Source organism: Watersipora subatra, chromosome 1 (genome assembly GCF_963576615.1).
Source record: "Watersipora subatra chromosome 1, tzWatSuba1.1, whole genome shotgun sequence".
NCBI lineage: Eukaryota > Metazoa > Bryozoa > Gymnolaemata > Cheilostomatida > Watersiporidae > Watersipora > Watersipora subatra.
Window position 1 is genome coordinate 42601347 of NC_088708.1, and position 27353 is coordinate 42628699.

Sequence of the window (27353 nt, forward strand, 5' to 3'; positions counted from 1 at the left end):
TATACTGGCAAATTTCCACTGTCTACCACATTGTGAGATAATTTCACAGTTTTAATGTTCTGTAGTTAAAAGCAGATTTGCTTCCATTATAAAAAAAACTAGACTTCAAATAACCAGTCTACACTAAAGCATATGCAATGCTCACAAGACTGTGAGTGCATGTATGGAGGAGGCACCAGGTCTCATTGGGTTCATAATTGATGTTAGTCGTTTAAAACTGAGCCCAAGCCTATCTTGGAATGAGTTGTTAAACTACTACAGGCATTCTTTTACCAGCGTCAAGTCCAGCTTTAATTCCACCTTCTGGGACTTTTCTCAGCTATCGTTTTTGGTGTTATGTGAAGATTAGGGCAGCTTTTTGGGCTTTTTTTAACTCTTAAGGATATAACATATACTAGTTATAGTTTCTGTTGGGAAATTTAATTTGCTGTTTAATTAAATACACAAGCTAGATGTCTATGGAGATTCTACCCATTATTTTAAAAGTGATAGAAAAATCAACTTGTTGAAGTTACTGAATGAAAAGCTTAAATGGTCGACACTTTACAGTGTTTCTGGCAGAAGTCACTCTGGCTATCTTAATTGATTTATTTCAATATGGCCGCTCATTTTGTAGATTTAAATTCTGACTTGCCATAGTTCTAAGAAGAAATAGACAGCCATTCTTCTGCTAATAAAGTCTTTGTAAGTAATTGTCTTTTTAAGTATAATCAAGTTTTGTTGATTTTAATATTGAATTATCCTGGCAGTCAGATCACTTCAAACATTAAAAACAATCGCAACTGGCCGCAACTGATAGAAAAATACTATTTTTGTACATGTACTAGCTGTGCTACCGGCGCTGCCCGAGTATTAAAATTCAGCTTATAATCATTGAGAGGTAATGAGAGTTGCTTGCCACTTGTTATTAGCCTGGCATATTGCCAATGGATAAGTTGAGTGATCTTACTAGTAAGAGCTATGGTTTCTCATGTTGTTACGCCATGACTTTGTGTCGTGACTGAAAGCGTGGAATATTTGCTCCCATATAACGACATATATCGCCTAGCGAAACTATCAAGCTTGTGTGGCTAAATTGGTAGGGTGGTGCCGAGTTATCCGCCTGGCAAATGGGAGGTTCTGAGACCAAATCTTTTGCGATACGCATTCTTTATTCCAAGATTTAATATCTATAGCTGGACATATATAATGTCAACAAACTTTGAGGAATATATATATAGATGTAACAGCTCTCTCTCTACCAAGCTTGTCCTACTGGTTTTATACATACTAGAGTTGTCCTACTACAGATTTATAAATGTATATAAACAGTAGAGAGTTGTAAAAATTTATTATGCTTTTGGAGTAGAACTGAAAAAAATTCAGTTTTGGTGCTCTGGTTACAAATGGGTGTGTTAAAGACTGCACCATAAAAAGGAAAACACACAAATAAGATATTTTAATAGTAGGCCTACCAGGTAAAATCTTGATCATTGCTTTCCCAGTATTAATGTAGAGAACACCAAAAACACTCTGTGATTTTGGAAAAAATTGTTTGTTACTCAAAAGTAATGCTTCAAGACTATACATATACGTGTATATCACAATTCAGTTATGCAGATTTGTTAGTATACATACTAGTATGTTAACGTCAAGTACAACATTGTTATTGTTTTAAACAAATACAATTCTTAGTTTCTGGAAATATAGTTATTGATAATCCATGAATAGGGATTGTGTGAACAATCATTTGGCTGTGTTTGGTCGGTAGTGTTAAGATTCTCTACCATGCTGATCTCAATACAGTTTATCACAAAAGAATACTGCAGGTGTTGCAATATTTATGAATGCGAAGCCTTTGACTTGGAACCTTTGCTAAAACTTAAACAATTGGTATCCAACATGAGTTATCTTGTGCAACTTGCGCTAATGAAAACTTACGTAAAGCAACGTATTACATAATAAGATTACAATTCACACTCCATGTAGTTCCATACTATTTGTGGTAATGGGAAACTATAGAGTTCACTTCTTTTGTATGTCACATCTACATGTACTGCTACATTGTTGGTGTGCAGTTTTATTTTTGTATATATTTTTATATATTATACTGTATATGTATAACGTTTTTTATATATGTATCTAAATTTGGAGTTGCCTTTTTTTTAAATTTAATGAGACAACGACTCACATAAATTTCATCATTCTTGTTTCAATACACCGATGCTCATAATCACAAAAAATGATGTAAGAATTTTTGCTTGGTCCATTGATTTTTTGAACACTACTATTAGTGAAACTGTTCAATTTTATATTAGACAAATATTTTTCCGAAAATTTAATCACATGCTGTCTTATATTCACATACACTAGGTGCTTTGTACATGTCTGGGTAACTATTGTGACATGAGAACAGAACGACCACTGTGCCATAATTTTAACTTTTTCTTATCCAACTATTTCACCAAAAAAAGTAATTTGTAATTACAAAAAAGTGTGACATAGAAGTGCAAATAAAATAATTTCAAGTCTTGTTACTGGTATATTCATTTGACTAGAATAATATGCGAGGAGTGATTCTAATGGCACGAACTTTTTTATCACTTTCATTTTGTACAATTTACTTTAAATAGTGAAATGTATTGTCGAGTTATATAACTATCAATCTACTATGAGTTCACTATTGGTTAATCACAGACACACTAGTTGATCTACTAGTTCATCTTGTCTTGTTATGATATTGAATTATTACACGGAACTTGTCTTTAGAATTAACTTGTCCTATCTCTAAATGAGCAATATTTCTTTAGAAGGACATAGGGTTGCTTTAAGTCATTGATTAGAATATACCATAGAATTCAGAATATTTCTACAGAAGATGTGAACAGATTCCTTTGCAGTAGATTAACAACAGATTTTTTTCGGTATCCTTTAGTTGCATGATTGTTTTACAGCTAAGCTGTGACTCCAATTGACAGCTGTAAAAGAGTCAAATTTGTTTTGCAGAATTTGATGCTAGCACTGTTTGGCTATGTCGTGAATTTTGCCTTTTTTTTCTTTTTTTGTGGTTTAACATTTTAGTACCAAATAGAAGAGAAGTATGTTGCAATTTTTAAATTTTGCTTTTTAATATTTTCCTGCAACATCTGCAACAGCTGTTAATAATACTCCATACTTTTTTTAAACATTATCCTGATGTGTTTTATAGTATATTTGACTTTTAAATGTTAGTATGTCTATCAAAGTAGTCATTCTGTTTCTGCGCATAAGTATGTAACTGTAGTTTAATACACTCGGTTCCTGTTACTGTTAGCACTTGCAACTAGAAGGTGAGCAACTCCTAATCTATGCTATTAATTCACCTTTGAATACATCGAGTAGAAAGAGAGAGACTTTCCCATGGCTGAGTAGTCTGATTAAGACCAGACCCTAACTGAAGCAAGTGTTATGCAGGTTGTGTAACAAAATATATAGTTAATACATATTTTGCTGTAATAAAAATATCATTCAACATTTTTTATTCTCAAAGTTTAGTGGACAGCTGGACAATAAGCCACTCCTTACGCTTACATAGACATCTATCAGTTTTTTAAAGCTAATAAACATTTAGCAGCAGACAAACTTAGTAAGATTGAAGTTACTTTTGGCTAAGTAGCTCTCACTACATGTTGTTTGACTTGTTTACGACTTTGTACTTCATTGCTTCAGTCAAAAGGGCATTATCATACTTTAGTATTCAGGTTATTTGGAATAACCTAATGAGGTGATTAGTATACATACATAAGCTTTCCATTACATCGGTGTGTGTCTGGGAATCCGATGTTGTGTGCGTGTTTTCAACATTTGTCATGCTTGTTTTGGTGTAATTCCAATATTTACACTATTTTAGCTATCGCAATTACAACACTTGAGAATATTTATGCGATGGAACGTATTACCAACTCATAGCATATGTTGGTTATAAGATTTTTGCTATAAACACGTGGCAGTCATCTAACAGAATCCTTAATGTCTTTCACATGGGATGCCGAGCTATTTGTGGTCTGCACGTAGTATCTTCATTATATGCTCTGGCCCATAAATACCTCATCAAAATATCTTAAATATGTTGCAAAACTAATGCTGAATTGTGTTCAATCTAACGGCCACTTTCTTATTTGGAACATTGCCAATCTGAGCCTTAGGTCATTGGGTGGCTGTATCGGAGTGTAGGAGCAGTATGAGAACTCTCGTAACTTTCTTGCTCTCTCTAGGATGTTGTTCGCCCTCAGTCTAGAAACAGTCAGTTGCAGTTGAGGCTGTAATCTTATTCCTGAGGTCCGGCCATGGTTAATGTCTTGCTCATCAAGAATCCAAAATCTGATGATCCATTTTTGCAGGTACGGTCAAATTTGCAATTCTGCCAGTTTATTTCAGATGAATTTGTTCTCACGTCTCCATGGCGCTTTTGAAAGGGTGACACGATTCTTGTAATTGGAATGATTTAGTCTGAAGCAGTCTTGGCAACATGTTTTATGTGTTTTCAGGAAATTCTTTTTTTTGTAATATGTTAAACAGATAAAAGAATTGACGCGCATTGAGTAAAACATGCCTAGATAATCATGGCTATCTCGTGATCTGCTGTGTTTATATAAACATTTTTTCTCTTGCATATTTATGGTGAACTGAGCGCCTTGATGATAAAGAGGCAGTATTATGCATATGTAGATGAATACCATAATAGCAGTCTCTCTTACGGCTAATGATGTGATATTAGTGTCAAATTGCAACACATAGTAGCAAGGTCACCCAAATGCTAGCCTGAGTTCTTGATCATAAACTTGGAAGTCACTGCTTGACCGAGATGTCTAGTACAGTAGACGCTCCAACAATATAAATAGCCCGTTCCGAGAATATTTATGCTATACATGTTAATGGGCTTATCCATTCCAAGATCTTCCCGAACTCAGCCATTTGGTCCTTCAAATAGGAAAAATTAAACTTGACTTTAAAATTATTATTATTAACAGTGGTATTATTGTTTTGTATCAACAATTTTTCTCTATTTTGTCATTGTTAGAATTCAAGAATACAGTAATTTTACATAAAGTTAGTGGTAGAAGCGCCTGCTTTCAATGTCAATTCATATCGATTTTTTCAACTTTTCTCTTCACAGCAAAGTCAATGCAGGAAAAAATTTTTTCTTTTTTACTATCGTAGGAGCGGTGTCTGTCTGTCCGTCTTTCCATCCACAGCCAGGATTAGAGGATAGGATAAAAGATTGCTTTAATGAGACTCCAACTCGTGACATTTAGCTTAGTAGACCAACACTATAACATATGCACCTATCGACTGCCTTTAGGTATTTCTGAATTATTGTACAGCCACTTATTTTCGCCGCTTTATCGTGGCACCTGATGATCTCTCACTACACACTAGACTGCAGGTGTGCTAGAATATATAATAGAGATACCCCTATATGTCATTTTTCTCCCATGTGCGGCAAAAGAAAACACGATATTTTTATTTTTAACTATGGAATTCTTGTTATTCAAATCGAATTTGAGCGCTTGCATCTACTTAACACTTTACCTTATATGGGATTTCTTAGGTAATACAAAGCAAAGATTTTACATAAATTCTTTACATTATGTGGAATTTACATAAAATGAGGTATATATTATGTGAGCATCTACTGTAGTTGTTAATTGGCCAATGTGTCTACTGTAATAGAGTTAATAATGCATTTGTTTTAATCGATTGAGCGATATATATTGATAATGCCAGTTTAGCTATTTTACATAGAAATAAGCAGATAACTCTAGCATTGAACAGTCATGTTTATATTTGTTCATCAAACTTGCACTGATGTTTGACCAAACCTATAATTCCAAAAATTAATTGATTTGAAGGTGGGAATGAAGTCACGAATCTCTCATCGGCGTTTTAGTTTGAAATTTTTTTATTGATAGCTTCTAAAGACTGCTAGCAACTAATAAGACTATTTATATAATTGTTTATAACTATTTTGGTAAATGCTTTGGTCATTTGGTGTGTACTCACTTGTACATTTACAGCGGTGTGCACAATAAACCGGATCCCTTTGATGGAAAACTAAAACTCTCATCTACAACATTGTTATTTATTGTGAATTTAGTCAATAACCGTAAATTATATATTAAATTAATCCTCATTTTGTCCTGATTTCAAATATGAAAACCAAACATCTGTCAAATTATGTTTTTGAAATATTATGCAGGCTAAATTCTGAACATTTCATTATTTTAATGGTTGAAAATAACAACTGTGCAGACATGACTACAACACATGCAGTATTATTTGCTTATCTCAAGCCGTATAGTTTGACCAAGATTAGATTCTGGAAACAAAGAAATTATATGAATAAATATTGAAAAGAAAAAATCATCTTATAAAACCTTGTGATCTGTAATCCAATAGTTTTTGCTAAATTGGTTCGAAAAACTGCATGTAATCCAATTTGGGTGCATCTTATACATTATTTGATGGAATATTTTAATATCCCATCTTAACATCCCAAGATTCTAACGAGATTTTCAATCTAGTGATATATACATGCGATTTGTTTGTTTACTAGTCACAGAGATGAGAACAACAAGTTATAAATAACTTTTGGAAATTAATTCAGTATTTTGTTTTGCATACCACCGTACATATACATATTTAGGGAGAAACCTATAATTTATTAACTAAAGCCAGGTTATTTTATACAAATTAAAAGATTCCAAATTGAACTAGTAGGCACATAGCTTCTGGTTTTTATCGATCTGTCTAGTCTTTTCATGCTTGCTGATTAATTTGTTGAAGGGTTTAGCTGCGAGCGGCCATCATGGTGAGTGTATCCCTGCTCTTTCCTTTGAATATATCAACATCTCTGATCTGGCAGAGAGACTGGGATCACCTCACAATTATGCAGGTCTTGTTCTAACAAGCCAGAACTCAGTGCAAGCCTGTCAGAATGCACAGAAAGCCTGTGAAAAGGATGTGCTGTCTCATTGGCTAGAAAAAACAAACTATGTTGTTGGGGAGGCAACTCATCTCGCAGGTATATTTTATAGTCATGATTTATTCAGAATGAAAATGCGATCATCTTGTCATAAAGTTCATAATAAGGCTGCACAAGCTCAAGTTTTATTTTGGATAGCATTGCCAGATATATGTCATCATTTTGTTTACTATTAATGTGTGATGTCATAATTTATATCATCGAGAGTCTGTGACATCATCAACGTTAGTTAATGGATTACGTGATATGATTACTTTCAACTCTAGTGATGTCATCACTTCTAACGCAAGATATGTTTGATGTCATCACTGCTAAAGTAAGCGATGTTTGATGTCATCACTTCCGACGCAAGAGATGTTTGATGTCATCACTTCTAACTCAAGAGATGTTTGATGTCATCACTTCTAACCATAGAGTTATCTCTCCCTAGAGTGATAACTACACGAGCGTTTCCGGTGCCAACAAGGAGCGTTCAGGCCACGCCCCTTTTTTGTGCTAGTCAGTCGTAGTGATTGACTAGTAGATCAATAACATCAGCCATGAGAAGGGTTAAACAAGGATCATGAATTTCCAGTTAAGATAGTAATTAATGCTCATATTAAAGAAATGATGATTATAGTTTATTACTCTAACATATGCTTATTATTTAAAGCAATTCAATACCTACCAGGATCGCTAAACATATTATGGAAATGTTTACTTTTTCATATCCATTTCCATCAATGATATGCGGCCCCCCACAGCCCCATACAGCAATGATATACAGCCAATGATATACAGCCCCCTGTATATCATTGTTTCCACAAACATAAATATTTCCATAATTTTAGGGAGATGGATATGGAAATTTTATATTAGAAATATGGAAATGTTATTGAAATGGAAATAATGTGGAAATGTTATTGAAATGGAAATAATATGGAAATGGAAATAATATGGAAATGAAGTAGGGAAATGTTATGGAAATGGAAATAATATGGAAATGAAGTAGGGAAATGTTGTGGAAATGGAAATAATATGGAAATGAATTATGGAAATGTTATGCAAATGGAATTAATATGGAAATGAATTATGGAAATTTTATGGAAATGGAAATAATATGAAAATGAATTATGGAAATTTTATGGAAATGGAAATAATATGGAAATAAATTATGGAAATGAAAATAATATGGAAATGAATTATGGAAATGTTATGAAAATGGAAATGAAGTAGGGAAATGTTATGGAAATGGAAATAATATGTAAATGAATTATGGAAATTTTATGGAAATGGATATAATATAGAAATGAATTATGGAAATGTTATGGAAATGGAATTAATATGAAAATAAATTATGGAAATGAATTATGGAAATGGAAATTGTGGCATACACGTAATCCCTGATACCTACTTGACTTGCAAAGGCACTGAATAGATAGTGTTAAGTAAGTGAGTTAATGCAATCAGTTACTCATAGATAAGATAGATAGTCATACTGGGGTTGTATGGCATTGGTGTGATGGGAAGCTAATCGACTGCCATCAACTATGAGCTGTACTACCCGAGTTGCCCGAGTAATAAAAAAGTCTTTGGACAGAAAATTTATTTTTATATAACATTTACCATTCTAACTTTTAAGTTTCATATCATGAGAAAATATTTTTAAGCAGTTCAAATGAATTAAGAGGAAAAAGAAAACAACTGTAAAGGTTTTCAAGCTTTTTCAAACAACTACAACTTTTAAATTTCATATCATAAAAGAAGTTTTTTGTTGAAATGAATTAGGAAGAAAAATGAAACTGCAAATGTGTTTAAATGTAAATGTGAAATAATTAGCAAGTGATGGCTAAATATAATCTGTTTAGCTATGATTACAATAAAAAATTATTTAATAAATAAAGTAATAAAAAAGTCTTTTTTATTTTTAAATAATTATAATTTAGTATAATTAAGTATAATTTATTTTTATCTAACATATAGCAACATTTGCCACTCTAACTTTCAAACTTTTTGCTTGCTTACATCAAGCAAAGATGTCTACTAACTAGTGGACATCTTTGCTTTAAGCTATTCTATGTATTTGATTGATATGTGTTGAAATCTAATATTACATGCAAGGGCTGTTTGTGAACTGTGGTGTCAATGAATCACTCTATCACCATACAATGTCAATACTTTCAGTAGATGGCAGTCGATTAGCTTCCCATCACACCAATGTAATACAACCCCAGTATGACTATCCATCTTATCTATGAGTAACCAATGATATACAGCCCCCCATGTGTGGGGGCTGTATATCATTGGAGTAACTGATTGCATTAACTCACTTACTTAACACTATCTATTCAGTGCCTTTGCAAGTCATGTAGGTATTGAATTGCTTTAAATAATAAGCATATATTAGAGTAATAAACTATAATCATCATTTTTTTAATATGAGCAATAATTACTATCTTAACTGTGGAAATTCATGATCATTCTCATGGCTGATGTTATCGTTCTGTCAATCACTGCGATTGACTAGCACAAAAAAGGGGCGTGGCCTAAACGCTCCTTGTTGGCACCGGAAACTCTCGTGTTGTTGATGGCACAGTTATCACTCTAGGGGGAGATAACTCTATGCTTCTAACACAAGAGATTTTTGATGCCATCACTTTTAACACAAGAGGGTTAACACAGGAGGTCATCACTTGTAACATAAAATTTGTATGAGGTCATCGCTTTTAACACTATAATTAAGATAGTTATGACGAGTGTCTGCATGTTCTAGGTGGAAGAATTGAGGTCTACTTGGCTTCCTTAGTGATGGTTCATGGATATTTCTTTTGGAGTTATTCCTTTGATATTAATTTTAACATGCTCTATAGAATCATCCCTCAATACTAGAGTATGTATGCCATTTATCACAGTTCAAGGAACTGCATCTGCAAACCATGAATCACGGATCTGATGTTGCACTTAACAAATCTACTGTATGACAAGTTTGTGTTGTCGGCCTTACATGATAGCCCACAACAACTGTCCACATCTCACGCTAAAATGATAATCTAGAGTGACAAGCTTCTGACTGTGATAGAGTATATGTATGGACTGAGAAGAAGGCTAATGAACACCCTCATCACCTAACTAGTAGATCGTTTCTGCATTTGTCTCTCTCTCTCTCTCTTCCGGCCTCTGCATATCTTTCTCTGTATCATCTCTCCTTCAATAAGGCTATCATTGTATCTATGAGCCAATTGTGGATGTCTGCTAAGTTTGCTTATGCTCTTCAGGTGCTTTTCTTGTCTCCAACCAAGTATGTGATGTCAGCAGCTTTTTGAATAGACTGATCGAATCGGAAACAAAGCCTGCGAAGGTCTTTCTTACCAGATTGCTTTGCATAAGAGAACTGATTACTCTCACAAATCTTCCTGCCTATATGTAGGCTCCGTAGCCATATTAGTGGTCTGAGCTAATATCTCTAACAGCCCCTCTTCCACTTCATCCGATCACTTCGTCTGCTCACATCGTCTTATTGTCTTATTTCAACATAGCTTATGCACAGTTTTATCTACATGTTTATGTTGGCTAATCCTAAAATTGATGAGTACATTAATTTCATTTGCAAAGGTTTCTGGCAACGATGAGCTTGCTATTGTGATAATTATTTCTTCCAAGAATATCCGGTTATTCTGAAGGAATTGCTTTATCTTGATTTCAACTGTATCTTGATATCAAGTGTAAAAGCATGAAAGGTAGTAAGCATGACAGAAAGGTAAATATGGAAAAAAGCATACATGGCAGAAAGGTAAACATGGTAAAAGCATACATGGCAGAAAGGTAAACATAGAGAAAAGCATACATGACAGAAAGGTAAACATGGGAAAACATACATGACAGAAAGGTAAACCTGTAAAAAAGTTAACATGGTGGTGAAATAACTTTGTGTAAAAGTAAACATGTCGGTGAAGCAAACATGAGAGGGAAAAGTCAACATGGGTTTCTCTCGGCTTTATTTATGGTCAACCAAAGGCTACCATGAGCTGTCTAGTGCTTGTGTTGAAGAGTGGTAACGAAACAAAAATTTACAACGCTGAAATTTTCATTGGTCTTGCTAGTGACACTTATTTTGTGGCTAAAAATTAAAATAAATCATTCGTATTAATCTTAAAAATGTAGTCACTGGACAGTATATTTGCTGGTTCAAGTATTATTAGAAATGGCGAGCGTGTCTAAACCATAATGAGGAAGTCATCGGCTTTCATGGTTGACCTGTGTAGGCGATAAAGCATTGGAATGATGTCTCTTGAACTAATAGCGCGACCTATTTTAAGCGAAACACACATTAGCTTTCTCCTCCGACTGTAAACAGCGATCTCAATGTACTATTTGTTTATGTTGAACTTACAGCATATTTTGTCCAAACTTTTATATCAATGTAGAAAGCCTTCATATTTTTTGCTGTCAAGTGAAGTTGTGTAGAAAGGGACATTTTTAGTGCGCTTTAGATTTCAGCTGTCATTGGCATTTGGGTCAAGTAACATCAAATCTGGAATGTTTATGCTTTTCGCAATTGCCAACACTTGAGGCGCGAGAACTTCATTTCACTAGCAGCACCAAACATTCTAGTTGTTTCTTCTTCATCAATTTATAATGGTTTCTTAATGAGCTCGTTTTAAGTTATGGTTCATATCTGTGCTACGGAGCCCTAGGCAAACTTAGATCTCGGTCTACACTGATTGGCGATGTCAAAAGTTCATCATTGTAATAAAACCTTTTTTTAGATCACTTTCCAACAAATTTCAAATATTTTGTCTTACTCTAAGTGTTGGCAAATGCCTAGCCAAACCAACAGAAATGCAGTTTACAAGCACCTACAATAATTTCCCATGAGTTATGGTATGTCTTTGTCATTGGGAACTGAGTCAGCGGATCTAAGAATGGTTCCTTCGGCTTGCTGTGGTTCTTCAAAGGATTTGGTTGAGCGATGTATCATCAAATTACTCTGGTTGTTTTCTGGTGAGCTCTTATCATGAAGAGGAGGAAAAATGTCATTGCAAAAATCGTCAAACAATATATATTATTCTTTTTTTCTTGTATAGAATAACTAAGTTCCATGAGGCATTCTTTACACAATGAACATGCTATCGACTAAAAATTCCCCTGTCATACAGCCCACGACCAAAGTGATAATGGAAAAAGAAAAGGTACTGCTGGTTGAAAAATGCAATATTAGCAGTCAAATGGCACTGCAGTGCAATAGGAGAACTGCAATGGTAGCTGCAATGATAGCTGTAATATACTGGGTGTTATTATATACAACAAACAGCAATAATGAAAGGAAAAGATTATATGTTTATATCTCTCCCTGCAATAGGATAAATGCAATATTAGAAGTAAAATGGCAAGCTGCTGTGTAATATACATATGGGGGCTGTATATAATTGGTCATAGCAACCAATATCAAGAAGTTGTGATATTTATCTAGATTTCTGTATTTATATCTAAAGAATTATGCTGAATTTAAAAATCTAAACAGATTTTAGCTGGTTGTCATAGAAATAGATGTATAAGTGTCCAAAATGTCAGAATCCCGTAGAATTGGCAAAAAAGAAACGATTACTTTTCTGTACTTTTACGTTAATTAAAGAAACCTCTGGCAATTAGGCAATGCCATAGTCTGGTGAAATGTGCACGTTTTTCTCGTGAAATGCGCACGACTTAATAGTTGTACTATTTGTCGCACGGCCTTATTGGCGTTTCGTTGGCCGGTCTTAATTTTAATTAGAAAAAGCTTGTCAAGTTTTTATCGCAATTTTTGGCCAAATTAATCTGTCTATTTGTGCATAATCCGATCAGATGGGTTAGTTTTAAGATATTGCGGTAACCTTCAAAATACTTGGTAACATATTTAAATAAGTTTATATGTGTTTCGTATCATTATCATACTTGAATGACGACACAAAAATGGTTAAATTTGTTTAAAAGATTGCGGTACAAGGGTTTGGTCACGGCCATTAACGGATAATTTTTCGGGAGTTGTGTGCACATATGCATTTATCATAACTCTCCCAAACAATCGCTTTGGTCGTGGGATAATCAGTTTTACTCTGGGCATATGTTGACCGATGTTTGTTTATGGAATTGAGTGTATGTTCGCATTTCCTATGCATATTCGATATTCACAAATTATCGCAACAAAAGATACTCGTGATAAAATAGAGTCAAAAGAGTGTGGGAAAATAGGCAGCTTGAATTCTGAAGGTCTCAAAAAGATTTCCTCTACTTTCTTGAATATGTCTCTCCTCGATGTTATACTTAAGGGTTTCTTTGATACAGCGGTCAAGAGAACTGGTTATGTTTTTTCTATCCTAGTGCATTCTCCAAAACTTAACAAAAATTACCAATAATTAAGTACTGACTGGTTGAAATGACAATTATTTGAGACAACTAATGAGAACGATTGCGTAAATGCGTTCTATTATTTAAAAAGGAGACAAATAAACTCAAGTTGCAGCAATTATCCACAACTTACTGGAGAAATCCGATTTCTAATAAATATATTTATATATAGAAATATAAAATAATATTTCCTAACTAGTGATGGGAATACAAGTTAACGGCAACTCTGAAAATAAAATAGTCTATAGTTTTGCAGGAATACAAGCTGGTTACAAAGACAGTAATACTTGTATTTTAGTCTTGTATTTTTTCTCTACTGGCAGTTTCATAGCCTCTCAGTCAGTAGCCACTTGAAAATTGACAGTGGCAAGTCATGCAACTGGCAGAAGTGGACGTATACAGAGCTAATGCATCAGTAAAACTGTCTCAAACGTTTTAGTTCAATATATGATTAATTATATATGTAAAATCAACAACCCATGTAGAAGATTTTGGTTTTGTGAAGGAATCAACTTTAAGCCATTTTCCTGGGTCATGGCAATGATGGGTGATTTTTATACTCAGAAATTCCATTTTGAAAAGTACTCAAAAGATTGTTTCTTAGAAACAATCTTAGAATATAAAACTACACGCTGCTAATAATGCAATGCTTTCTCTTTGAACAGCCAGTCAATAAATGAATCATCCGGTGTACTTGTTTTTATTTATTTTACATTACGCATATAGGGTAGATTATTTGAGCAGAATGCATATTTTAGTTAATTGAAATTACAGTCATGTGCTAGATGCATGACATTGATACTATTCAATGCGCTGATAATCAATTCACAGTCAATAGGAGGCTGTTCATTAGTTCACTAATCACCAATTATACGTTACAAGAAATCACTGAAATCACCAAAAATCACTAACAAACTCAGGCTGATGCAGTTGCGTGTTACGTTAGTCTAATGTTTCCTTTCAATATGTAAGGCCTTCTTAAAATATGTCCTACTGATGATATTGAAACTTATCTTGTTGCAGTTTAAGTGTTTTATCGGGCTTCAGCTTTTTTAAATTGTCAAGGCCACTTGTGTCGAGGCTGTGGTGCTCCATCAGCCAATCATTTTTCTTTTGATAATTAGCTAGCAAAATTCTCATGCATTTCTTTTCAAAACAATTAATTTCTTATTTGTTTGTTGTGACACATATTTGTGTAAACTAGCATCTAACTTTGATATTGTACGGCAACGAACAAATATGTTTTATTTTTTATTAAATTAGATCTCGCTTGCTTATATTCTTTTTACAAATCATTTTGTTAATTGATTTTATTACAAAATATGCTAAAAGAATAGTCTGATGTCAGGCTTGTTTACTGATACCGGAAACTGCATGACGGCACAGCTATTTTTGGAAACTTACAAACTATAGCAAAATGTGCTGCTAATGTTTCTGTATTTAGCCGTATTGCTCTCTTTGATGATCACAGACTAGTAAAACCGCAAAACAAAAGAAGATAAAATTCATTTCTGGAAAATCAATACCAGATGGTGTCAAACATTGAAAATCATATTCTGGCACTCCTTGTACAAGTTTCAAGCAATGCTATCTCAGGCAAGATACTTTTTCCAATGTTTGTAAACAAAATGATGTGATTAAATGCATAAACAACCTTTTTATTTTTATATAACGGGTGCTATTTGTCCAAACATTTATGAAAGCTGTATGTACTATATGTGGAGTCCAGGATAAAGTGTCTATCATCATTCCCAATAACTAATTTGAAACTCTACGGAATGTCGACTCAGTATAAAATTGACTGTCATTTGCGAACTAAATAGTTGCCTTAAATCTTTTCCGTTCTTATTTTTAGCTCATCAGCTGCTTGGCCTGGACTGCAGAGGGGCGGACTCCGGCTCGGCAACTGCCTTGGCAAAACAAATGCATCTAGGTACATGTATGACTCCTCGAGTAGAATTCATGTTGTCAGTTCTTTCAGGCAACCGAGTCCGTGTCACTAGTTGTTGGGTGTCTATAAACCATCTTTTATCCTATTTAATTGTAATAGTATCAGCTCTTTCAAATGCCTCTCACACGGCTATCACATTATTTGATCCAACCGTTTAGCGTGTATTTTTTTGACAAACTGCCAGCTATCTTGTTATTGTAAACAACCTTCAAAAAAATGTCTTTTATGTTCAACAACATGTTAGCTGTCCAATTTCATCAATGAAAGGCTGGTTTTGTCAACCACACTCGTGTAAACATACATCCAATTGCACTCCTGCTTCTGACAGTGTCTGTCAAACATTTCACCAAGGTTTTCCTCTAGGTGGTTTCTATTTATTGGCCTGTAAATATTTCTCTTTTGATTTCCTTTGAGTCTAAAATCAGTCCTTTTTGAGCTCCCTTTCAGTCAAGTCATAGTGAATTTACTATGATGTTAAATAATTTTCAGTTTTAAGATCGTGCGGTGAAAAATAATTTTTGATAATAGAATGTTTCGGATGCCAATATTGCTCCATTTGTACAACTTTGGGCCCTCAGCTGATGAGCCCAGAGTTTCTGTTGCTGAATTATTTAATTTCTCATAGGTCAGCATTGTCTAGATTATAGATGCAACCAAAAGTGACTGAAGCCGTTTTTGCTGCTATATTGATGTAACAAAGAACAAGTGTAATGATGACAAAGATAATCAGCTTGGGAAATGTTTCTGGTGTGATTTGAATTTTGTATGTATGGATAACTTTCTTTTTATTGGCATTAGTAATAGTTTTTAGTAGCATCAACAAAATTATGTTTTTCGTTACATGCCAAAAGGAAGAAAAAAGAACTGAACAATGAAAAGATAACAATCAGAAACTATTCAGTGAGTTGAACAAAAGTTTTTAATAATTTGGTAGTTTATAATATTGTGGAGGAGTTGGCATAGTTAATTGTAGGTTGTAGTAACAAAAGGTTCATAAACTGAAACATACCAAGGTGGATGTAGTATGTTGGTGTCACAAAATAGAAAACAACATTGGTTATATGTGTGGAAGAATAAATACAGATATTCAGTTTGAAATGGGCGACTAGCGAACTCAAACTAAAGCGTACTTGTTGTGTAAAGCTGGATTTCGTGTTTTTCACTAAACGGTTTTTGAAAAGATGATAAAACTTCCAAATGGTGAGATTATGCCCATCCCCGAGGTTACAGTTTCCTTAGGCAGATTTTACAGTGATTATAAAGTTGACAAAAATCACAGATGTATTACATCAACAATCCATCAGCGCTGGCATGAAACGATATGTCGCAACCTATTGGCTGATACATATCACTTTTTAATGATTACACATTTAGCAGTTTTATCATGTAACTACTTTGCTTGTATTTGTGCGCACTAATATTTTTGTTTTGGGAAATGGATATGTCTAGCTTTATTTTGTCGTACTATACTGGGTACATGCATTGGTTCATGCGAGTAACATACCGTGTGCGTACTTAAACTCATTGGAGTCACACACTATACATGCATGCTTGAAGTCATGCGAGCAGCATATTATATGCCTAGTAGATATATTAGAGAGAGGTCAGGTATAGTAGTAGTTTATACTCTGTTTGTTTGTTATCTGACTATCTATTCCCTAAATAGATGTGAAACCTGAGGCGACGCAAAGCTTTCTCTATCCGAAAACATCCCTCAAGACAATTGACCTAAAGGGACAGCTCGCTACACTGGGTAAGTTCGTTCATTTTTTCTCAGAGCTTCCCCTCCTCGTTGATAGATGTTGCTCTAGTTTACAATAAAGATAGGGTTTTACTATATTTAGATTCAGTGTAATAGTTTCATAAAATGAAAGTTTTAGATACGCTACTAGGAGTTATCAAAAAATAAAATAATGACTATAAATGATGTCACTAGGCAGTGATGTCACCAGGCAGTAGTGATCCCATGTGTGATTTTCAGGATTATTCTCTGTAAGGAAGCAAACATTCCAATTGTGTTGTACCTTGCAATGCATCAGCTTCAGCGGTATTATTTTGCTGTAGGAAACAACCTAAAATGGGTAGACAAAGGAATGAACGACTAACACTTACGTGAAATTTTTATAACACATTTTTTAAATAAAAAAGTTTTCAATATTTGTTTCTTAGTCAAAAGTTTTCAATTGTATTTTTCAATTTTTAGTTTTCTATTTCAAGTCAAAAGCCACATGGTGGTGTTTGGTGGATATTACATCCTTTAAAAGTTGTCATGTTCTATCAAGGGGTGATTGAGGAGTTTTGTAGTTACTGGCATGAGAAAGTACACCATTGTTGAAAGCTTTTTCATATCTTTAGTTTTTAGCTTACATGTGAAAAATTACTGCAATATAATAGATAGCAATATAATATAATATGCAATATAATACATAGCCCTAGCAAATGTATAGTACCAGTTGTCATATAACCTTCTTTAACCTCAGCGATCACATGACCAGCTTGAGCAAAAGTGATCACATGACCAGTCTTAGCAACAGTAGGTCACATGACCAACCTTAGTAACAGTAATCACTTGACCAGTCTTAGCAACAGTAGTCCCATGACCAGCCTTAGCAACAGTAGGTCAGATGACCAACCTTAGCAACAGTAATCACATGACCAACCTTAGCAACGGTAATCACTTGACATCACCTTTTCATTATGACTTTTCTTATCATTTATTGTACCCTTTCTGCTTTCATTCTTGCTCATTGTTGTTTCATTCCATATTCGTTGTTTAAAAAGCCTCCGTATCCTTTATAGACAAATCTATTGGAACAGAGTAAGAATATCTATTCCAAAAGTTTTAGTATATGTAATATTTACGTGCAACTCTAGAAGTTGCTCCCGTTGATTGGTCTGTGGTACCAAGTACTCCCGCGAATCAGTATTTAAATAAAATATTGCATGGTAACAAATTATTATGCTCTATGCCTATTATTCTGTAATGCTTATGTTATTTGTTTATTGTTGATAAATAATCATGTTATAGACTATGCTAAATAATTGATTTAATGACAAGCTTTCATAAATTAACTGATAAAAGAATAAAAGCCATAAAGTATGGCACAAAGAGATGTTTATGTTTACTGCTTAAACATAAACATCTCTGATTCGTTTATTTAGAACTTTAAGCTCAAGATAAAAAGTACTAGAAGTGTAGGAGGCACTTTGACAATCGTGTAGATGACAATTGTCAAGCCAACAGGTTTAAGAAATTACTCGAATACGTCAGGAAATATATTTATTGACCGGTTTACACCTTCATACTGGTAATATTACCTTTGACACCTTCATACTGGTAATATTACCTTTGACACCTTCATACTGGTAATATTACCTTTGACACCTTCATACTGGTAATATTACCTTTGACACCTTCATACTGGTAATATTACCTTTGACACCTTCATACTGGTAATATTACCTTTGACACCTTCATACGGGTAATATTACCTTTGACACCTTCATACTGGTAATATTACCTTTGACACCTTCATACTGGTAATATTACCTTTGACACCTTCATACTGGTAATATTACCTTTGACACCTTCATACTGGCAATATTACCTTTGACACCTTCATACTGGTAATATTACCTTTGACACCTTCATACGGGTAATATTACCTTTGACACCTTCATACGGGTAATATTACCTTTGACACCTTCATACTGGTAATATTACCTTTGACACCTTCATACTGGTAATACTACCTTTGACACCTTCATACTGGTAATACTACCTTTGACACCTTCATACTGGTAATATCGGCTGTGACGCTTCTGAGCATGAAGCTAGCGTGTGGTCCTGCTCCTTTTTCGCTGTTTCGTCTAATATCAGAGTTTTCTCGCATATCACATCGCCTGAAAGTTATTTTAAGTTTTACTGGCCTGTCAAACCATTTGCTGGCAACTTGCACTATGAACTGTTGAGATTTCTTTTCATGTTATTCTGTTTATGAAACTGTACTAAATTGTCCGTGATAAGATTTGGGAATAGTTGTTTGCTGATTTGTATTAAGGCTCTACCGTCTTATCTAGGGATTCAACTGGACGAACTAGTGGTGTACAAGACGCTGCCTCACCCAGACTTTGCCCATAACCTCACCGAATATTCACAATCTATTGTGAGTCCAAATTTCCCTCTTTACCTCTTCTCATTTATCATGCCAAAATCTAGTTTTCTGTTTCTACAGCTGGTTGTCAGCATTTTTAGGAGCAGTTGTACCATGCTGGAATCCTTTTGATGACGATAAGTTATTTTTACATGTGTATATACTAGATGAATGCTTGGCATTGCACGGGTATTAAAGAAGTTTTTGCACAGAAAATTCATTTTTAATCAACATATACAACATTTACCATTCTAATTTTCAAATGAAGATGTTTATTTCTGTATTAGCTATAAGGTTAATCAAGTTTGTGCTATATATATACATATACTAGCCGAATGTCTGGCGTTGCATAGGTGTTAAAAAACAGCTTATAAACAATGGCAGGTAATGCAGTTCCCTGCCACTTGCCATCAGCCTGGTACATGGCCAATGACTAATTTGAGTAAGCTACTATCCTTATTGCTAAACTTACTATTAAGAGCTGTGAGAGCAAGCGTTCGTGACGTTGCATAACGCAGAGTGCTATGTGTATTTTAACCGACATAGCAACTCATATCACCTAATGAAATCATTGCATCTCACATAGCTTGATAAGATTATCACCTTGCGATCAGGAGGTTTCAAGATCAAATCCAGCACGAAGTGGGTATTTATTTCCTGAATCTTACTAGCTATAGCACGACACACCCCCTGACAGGCTCTGAGATATATATGTATAGAATTATAGCATTTCGAAAAAGTCTGGGCGCATATTTTCCTTCTAGTAGTTCAAGCATGCTAGGTGAAGCGTGTGTATTTTAACTAATCGACATTAAAGATTGGCGGTGTAATAAGTATGTGCCCAATCATTCCATAGTATGGTAAGTAAGCCATGTGGTAGAGTAGATAGCATGCCTGTCTGCAGAACTGGGGTTTTAGAGCTCAATTCCAATATGAGGCGGTTTTTTCATTTTTAAAACTATCGCTATAACTGGACATATTGACGACAGACAAACGTGTAGATTTATATATATTGAACAAGAAAATATATGGTAATATGGGTAAGAAATATAAATAATTGTTTCGCTAGAAAATTTTTCGTTTTACAGGGGTCACCTCAAGAGCGAAACAATTTTGTAGTGAAATCTAGCTAATCTATATATATATATATATATATATTTTTCAAAGTATGTTTTCTGTCTTTTGTTTTCGTATGTATAATTGAACGCGTTCCAGCTATAGATCTTAAAATCTTGGAGTAAAAGATCCATACCGAAGAAGATTTGATCGCAGACACACGTGTGTGCAGTCCGACACCATACCCATTAGGCCAACGAGATTGAGTTGCTAGGTTGCCGATATAAGTCATTATATGAGAGCAAATACCCAACGGCTTTGCGTACTAAGCAGGGTCATAGCATAACATCACGAGAAGCTGTTGGCTCACATTATTAAGCGTACTCAAATTTTTCATTGGCAAAGTGCCAGGCTAATAGCAAGCAACTCTCATTACTTCTCATTGTTTATAAGACAAAACATTTTTCTCATGATATGTAGTTTGAAAATTAGAATGGCAAATGTTGTTATATGTTAAATACAAATCAATTTTCTGTCCAAAGACTTTTCTATTACTCGGACAACGCCGGGTAGCACAGCTAGTTATTTATATTCCTTACCCGTATTATTGTTTTACTCGACCAAAATTCTTTTTTAGTTAGCATTTTAGTGGCAATTTTAGTAAAATATATAAAATGATTTTCTCATCTCAGTTAACCCAAACAGGTAGAAATGTCTACTCAAGGTCGGGTCTCCTACCAGAGACCTGAGAGTTTGAGCACTCGCCTCAAGATCTTGGGCATTTCTAATAAAACGCTTTTCTACAGCGGACTTGTGTTGGTTGTTGCTGGTATTTAGTTGAGCCCCATTTGATATACGGTGTTATTACATCCGATCCTCCCAGGACCTCCAAAGCTACAGTTGCTCTTACATGCCAGCACTTTTCAATCTCCGCTTCGAGTGGGAGATATTTTTCCACTTTTTCGTTTTCTTTACTGGCTATGTTGTAATCACTAGGTACTGTTATATCTATTATACCAATGGCGTAGCATTATATACTCTCACTATACTCTCGCGTACCATTATATATCTCACTGCTCATTCATCTTCTGATTCTTTGCTTTACGACAGAGTTTTGCATTTAGGCCGCCATACTGTTTCCACATTAGTAAACCTCATTCGCCAAATACTAAAACATTTTCTTTCACCGCTCCTTATGTTGTGCAGCTAGTGACGACTGGTACAAGCTGTATAGAGCTGTAGTTCAGGCTATTAGATTGGTTGCCTCAAGTTAGTCTGCCCACTGTTATAATATACATTGGCTACACAGTTAGTACTTGTTGACTAGATCACTGCTGAACGTTAGACATGAAGCACCTGCTCTCAAGTGTCTCTATTTGAAGAACAATCTAAATAGTTTTAACAGATACAGCCTAGAAGCAAAAAATACACTTTTTGATAGAAAATGCATGAGAGATGTGGCATTGCCTTTTTGAGAGTGACACGCTTCAGTTGCAATATTTACTGGAAGATTTTCTCAAAAACCAACTTTTCTAGAGATTGCCACACAACTGCCGCTGTATATTTTAAAAGCCATCTTAATAGACCCTAACATATCTATAAACAGCAAGCAAACACAATTCTCCATCCTAAGTTCTGACTAATAAATTAATGATATGCTTAAAATATATTTCAATCACAGAAAATACTTTCAGTACACAAAACACAAATCTACAAGACATCACCAATTAGTGCTGAAAAGATCACAGCAAAACTTTATGAAAACCACTGAAACTGGGCCACTCACTGAGCTGTTGAGCGCAGATGAACACAAAACATGTCAGTTGTCAGCAGGTCCACCCATTGCTAGCTTTTTGATCTTTTCTCTAAAGCAATGTTAAAAATTTTAATTGAAGCTTTTTATACGGAGTGAGGAAAGTCTGCATCGCTTCTTAACTTCCCAATTATTTTGGTATAAATTGTAAATCCATTTTAAAGTATGTTGAAGGGTTTAGAGCAGTGGTTTCCAACTACCTTGAAGCCATGGACCCACTGAGCGCCTTATCTAAAAGCCACGGACCCCTTTATAAACATCATAATATATGGTGTTTATAACAGTGCATTGTAAATTGAATTGTTTTAATTTCCATGGATCTTAGTATATCGCTGAAACTGAAGAGGGAGAGGGACTTATGTGTTTGCTGGTTAGAGGTTTTGTCTTTTGTACTACTAACCGGAAATCAGGTACTATCCAGCGATTGATGCACAGTGATGAAAGTTTAGACCCAAAAACCTAACAAGACAACGCGACCACCCGGCGGGAATCGCATTAGCCCCAAAACCCAGGCTAGCACAATCCCAACAGAGCTCGATCATTAAACCTTGCCCATATAATAGCCGTCACCTATCCTTTTAGGGTTTTATATCATTGATGCAATCACTACAAGACAGAAATAGCTGTAAATAACTAGCTAAAAAACCAATACTGGCACCAGCCTGTGGACCCCTTCAAAACCTCCTGTGGACCCTTTCAAAACCTCCTGTGGACCCCTAGGGGTCCATGGACCACCAGTTGGGAACCACTGGTTTAGAGCTATACTTCACTAACATAAGGAAGAAATAGCGTAAATTGCAAAATAAAACTTGGCTACGGTAAAAAAGCTACATGTATATATAAAAAAGTTGCGAGTTTATATTTTTTGTTTCAGTTGGACACTTGAAAAATTTTTTTGATGATTATGCGTGTGATACTCTATGAAAGACTCGGGTAAACGATATGGAATTTCTATTAGTTTTAAAACGATACCTGTCAGAGTTAATTGTTTCATGCAGTTAGTTTGAGCCAAGACCATCTCTGCATTGCAAACTTGCAGTATCAATCAGAGAAATATAAAGTTCTGAAGACTGTTTTATTTTGGAGTCTGTAGAGAGCAAACTTTTATCAGACTGAATATCATACAACAGACAAGCTTATTAACGATTCTAAATCTGTTACAATGTTTACTGTGCACTTCAGTTACCTGAATGGAAAAAACCTATTTTTATATTCAAAGTGATGGCTGTCACACAATACTCTACAAAGCTACTATTGTAGCTCACATTCTGACCAAAAGGACACTAATAAAGAAAAAGACACTGGAAAAAATAAAAATCTGTTGCTTATGGAAATTTCAACATCTCTTCACTTGGATTTTTAGATTTTTAAAGAGCTTTGTTAATGTCAAAAATATTGTATACTAGCCGCATGCCTGGCATTGCACGGGCAATAGAATAATTACCCAATGAACTTGAGTAACTTACATGGAAAACTAGATCTTGACTAAAAAATTTTACTAAAGTAATACCCCCGTTTTGGGCCACTTAATAATCGTTATGCGTAATGGTTAACATTGCTAGTTGTTAACCTTAAGCAAGTCCTTAAAGCGTGAGTATCTTAACCAATGTAATGACTATTTGTCCAATGCAACTACTTTATTCCGTGTAGATTAATGGTTAAGTTTGCCGCCTTTAGATCTAGAGGTCCCAAGATCAAATCCGGATCCTTGCAGATTTTTCATCGCTAGATTTTATTTGCTGTAACTAGACACAAAGTCTAGTAAAAAGACAAACACTGAGATTTATATATATATTATATATATATTCTGATGTTTCTGATTATATATATATACGTAGCAAACGTGTACACCATCAAATCAGTAGATGAAGGAAGTTTCTGAATTAGCGCTGCTGAAACATCCTTGGTAGTCAATGGTGAATACAGTCAAATCTCGACGTACAAAGTTAATGTTTAAATTTGTTTACATTGTGCATTGTTTATTGTACAAGTCTGTAATGTTTTGAAAAACTCTAGTTGTACAGTGAAAATTACTTTGTATGTCAAGACAGGTATTTGCTAACGTTGCTAAGTTGATGTTTGGCTGTATATAGATACTCATACATAAACATACATGTACATGAAATACCAGAGGTTAGCTCTAGCATTTGAGCTCTAGAATTTGGTCTTTCTAACTATGGTTTTACGTCAATAAACATTTCTATAGATATGTAACATTTATATTATCCATACACGTAAGTCTGTTCAAATGTTTTTGAAAGTCTCTTCAACTATGTACTAGCAATACTTACTATACTAAGTTTTACCGAACTAAATGTAACCAAAGCCAAGAGTTCGTATCTCTGATGATAAATACGAACTTATATTCACAATAGTGAAGCAAGTAACGAACATTCCTCTAATTGCTCGTTTTATCCTCAAACCACTCACTTCAATCATAAATACTGAGTAATCTGTGTCCAGAATATTTGTATTTATCTTTCCACGCATATGACAAACTTTGTTTTCTATCCTGTGACATCGACATTCAACATCTACCATCATATGTTTCAGTTTATAAACTTTCTGTCACTATAACCTACAAGTGACTATTCCGACTCATCAATACTATTAGATTAGCAACTTTTAAAATACTTTTGTTCAACTCACTGATAGTTTCTGATGTTTGTCTTCTCATTTTTGTTTTGACATGTAATAAAAAACATCATTTTTTATTACTAGATATGCCAATAAAAACCTATACATACCTGAATTAATATTTTCAATTAACAAATAAGTTTTGCAGTTCTTAAATATCTATATCTATCAGACACATTGCAGCTAAAACTGTGAATATCTGTAAACAAAGCTGAGGGGCTAATCATTTTGAGCTGAATTGTGTGAGAAAGCAGCAAACTCACCCATGTTAGTTATTTGCTTGTCTTACGTACAACTCACCATTTTTCCTTTTACATGTGTTGAAGGGAGGTTTTTCAAATATATCTAAAAATGAACCAACCGCCAACTTATGGTATATTTATCATCCTTTTTGGCTGCGGGCCAACTTTATCAGTCATTAATTGTCGTTGTAGGATGGACCACCTGACGCAGTTGTTTTTTTCTCTCCGTCTGGAGTTGATTATTGTTTGGAAGAGGTCGACAGGGTTTGGGAAGGGCGTACTAAGGTAAGTCTCACGGTAAAAATCAACTTGGCATCAATTTCTGTAGAACCATCTTTATCAACGATGTCATGTTTGGTCAAAAATGATATTAAAGTGAGCTGAGCAGGCATGCACATTAGAGATGCTAAGTATTTTGTAGCTTGCTGCCGCAGAGTATATACAATTTTTATATCGCGTTGTACCAGCAAATCCAGTAGTCTAAAAAGCGTCTCAAAGCTTCAGTGAATTACTATTTCAGCTTTTACCATAACTCACTCTGATTCATAAATTTACTTACTAAAAACTAAGGAGTTTTTAATTGAAATTTTAAATGAATAAACTTGGTTGATGAACAAAATTTTTATATAAAACCTGTTATAACTGTAATAATATATTTACCAACAGTCTATTCTGGAACATCTTGAACCAGTTGAAGACTTTTTGTAAGAATTTTGTTAAAAAAAAATCTGTTATCAAAGAGAAGCATCTTCAAGTATTCAAATACTTACAGTTTATCTTGATAATTAGCGGATTTCCTTAAAACTCTAACTCAAGCTATTGCTATTTTTATTAATTTATGAAAATGAAAACATTTTTACAAGTTCATTTTATATGATAAACAATTGAATAGTATCAGATAAGTAACAGCATCAGTTTAAAGTTTGATGTTTGTATATTTTCTTAAAATTCGTATTTGGATTCCTACGGAACTTTTACTATGAGAAAATGTTTTTATCAAAAAATATCTCTCATTCTTATGTTTCCTGCTTTTTTGAAAGCCAACCAACAGAATATTTGCCATTTTTTATTTACAAAAATATGTCAATGTGGTGTCTGAACTGCCAAAGTGTTGTTTGAATGAATTCTACAAATATTTATTGGCATATTCAGGTGAGTAGCACTTGAATTTATACAATTTTAACAGCTTAGTGTCAGTTGGTAGAGGTAAATGCTGTTTTCTTCATAACCAGCTGTAATTTATAGATTTGATGACTCTGCCTACCAAATAACAAACATTACCTATTGTTGAGAAAGTGATAATTACATAGTTTGTACTGTCTTTAGTAAGTTATTAATTAAATGAAATGGCGCAAATTTTTTCATAAAAATTAAACTAAGGTCTCAGGCAATATCACAACTTATGTTTCGACCCTTCAGAAAGCAAATAATATAGTACCTATACGTTTAAAATAATATTATTTTAACATATCAAGTTTCTAAATTGTTTAAACAAAAAACTGTTTCTTAGATTTAAAACAACTACAACAAAGCTTTGTAAAAACCGATATATCCATTTCGGAATAGATTAGAAGCAGATGCATAGCTGTTACAAGCACCGTGAACAATAAAAATGAAAGTTTTACTAGCGTAAATCTCTTGACTTATGTCATAAAATACTGCAAAATTGTTAAAGTTGCTGACACTCTCGTTGAGTAAAAATAGAAACTTTCAGTAGATCGACTCCGTTCAAAAGGAAACTTTGGCCTCTACTCTATTATCTGAATTACGACTGAAAATGAAAATGGGAAGAATTGAGCAGCAATTTGAAGCTTTGTTGATTTGTACTATTAGAGACCAAGTCTATTTTATAGTAGAACTAGTTAGGGCTGTGATCTCTGACAGTTTTAATGATAAAGTTAGGACATTTGGTACACTTTTTAAAATTAGGCTAATTCGGCAGTCACTATTTCTTTAGCTAAATTCTGCAACTGCTTGAAATCATTTTCAAATTTATAGTTACTGTGTTTTTGTCAGGTTCAAGTCAAGTCTCTGGTGTAAGCTAATTATTCATTAGTTTGTAATAGTAAGTGATGACTAACCATCCTTTGACACTGGTCAGCTCCAGTGGTGGTAAAGAGCGTATGGCAAGTGT

General features: G+C 34.2%; 1 protein-coding gene across 2 annotated transcripts in view; it reads left to right on the plus strand.

Moving 5' to 3' along the window:
• The first annotated feature begins 4231 nt into the window (after positions 1–4231).
• LOC137410503 (uroporphyrinogen-III synthase-like) overlaps positions 4232–27353 on the plus strand; it is a 30695-nt gene continuing 7573 nt past the window's right edge. For both annotated transcript variants that reach the window (XR_010981219.1, XM_068095930.1), the window contains exons 1-6: positions 4232–4358; positions 6805–7042; positions 15222–15299; positions 16984–17070; positions 19398–19483; positions 25412–25504. Coding sequence is in view for 1 of the 2 variants with exons in the window: in XM_068095930.1 (XP_067952031.1) it covers positions 4305–4358; positions 6805–7042; positions 15222–15299; positions 16984–17070; positions 19398–19483; positions 25412–25504 (636 nt within the window). In the remaining variant the exon portion in view is untranslated. The remainder of the gene's footprint in view (positions 4359–6804; positions 7043–15221; positions 15300–16983; positions 17071–19397; positions 19484–25411; positions 25505–27353) is intronic.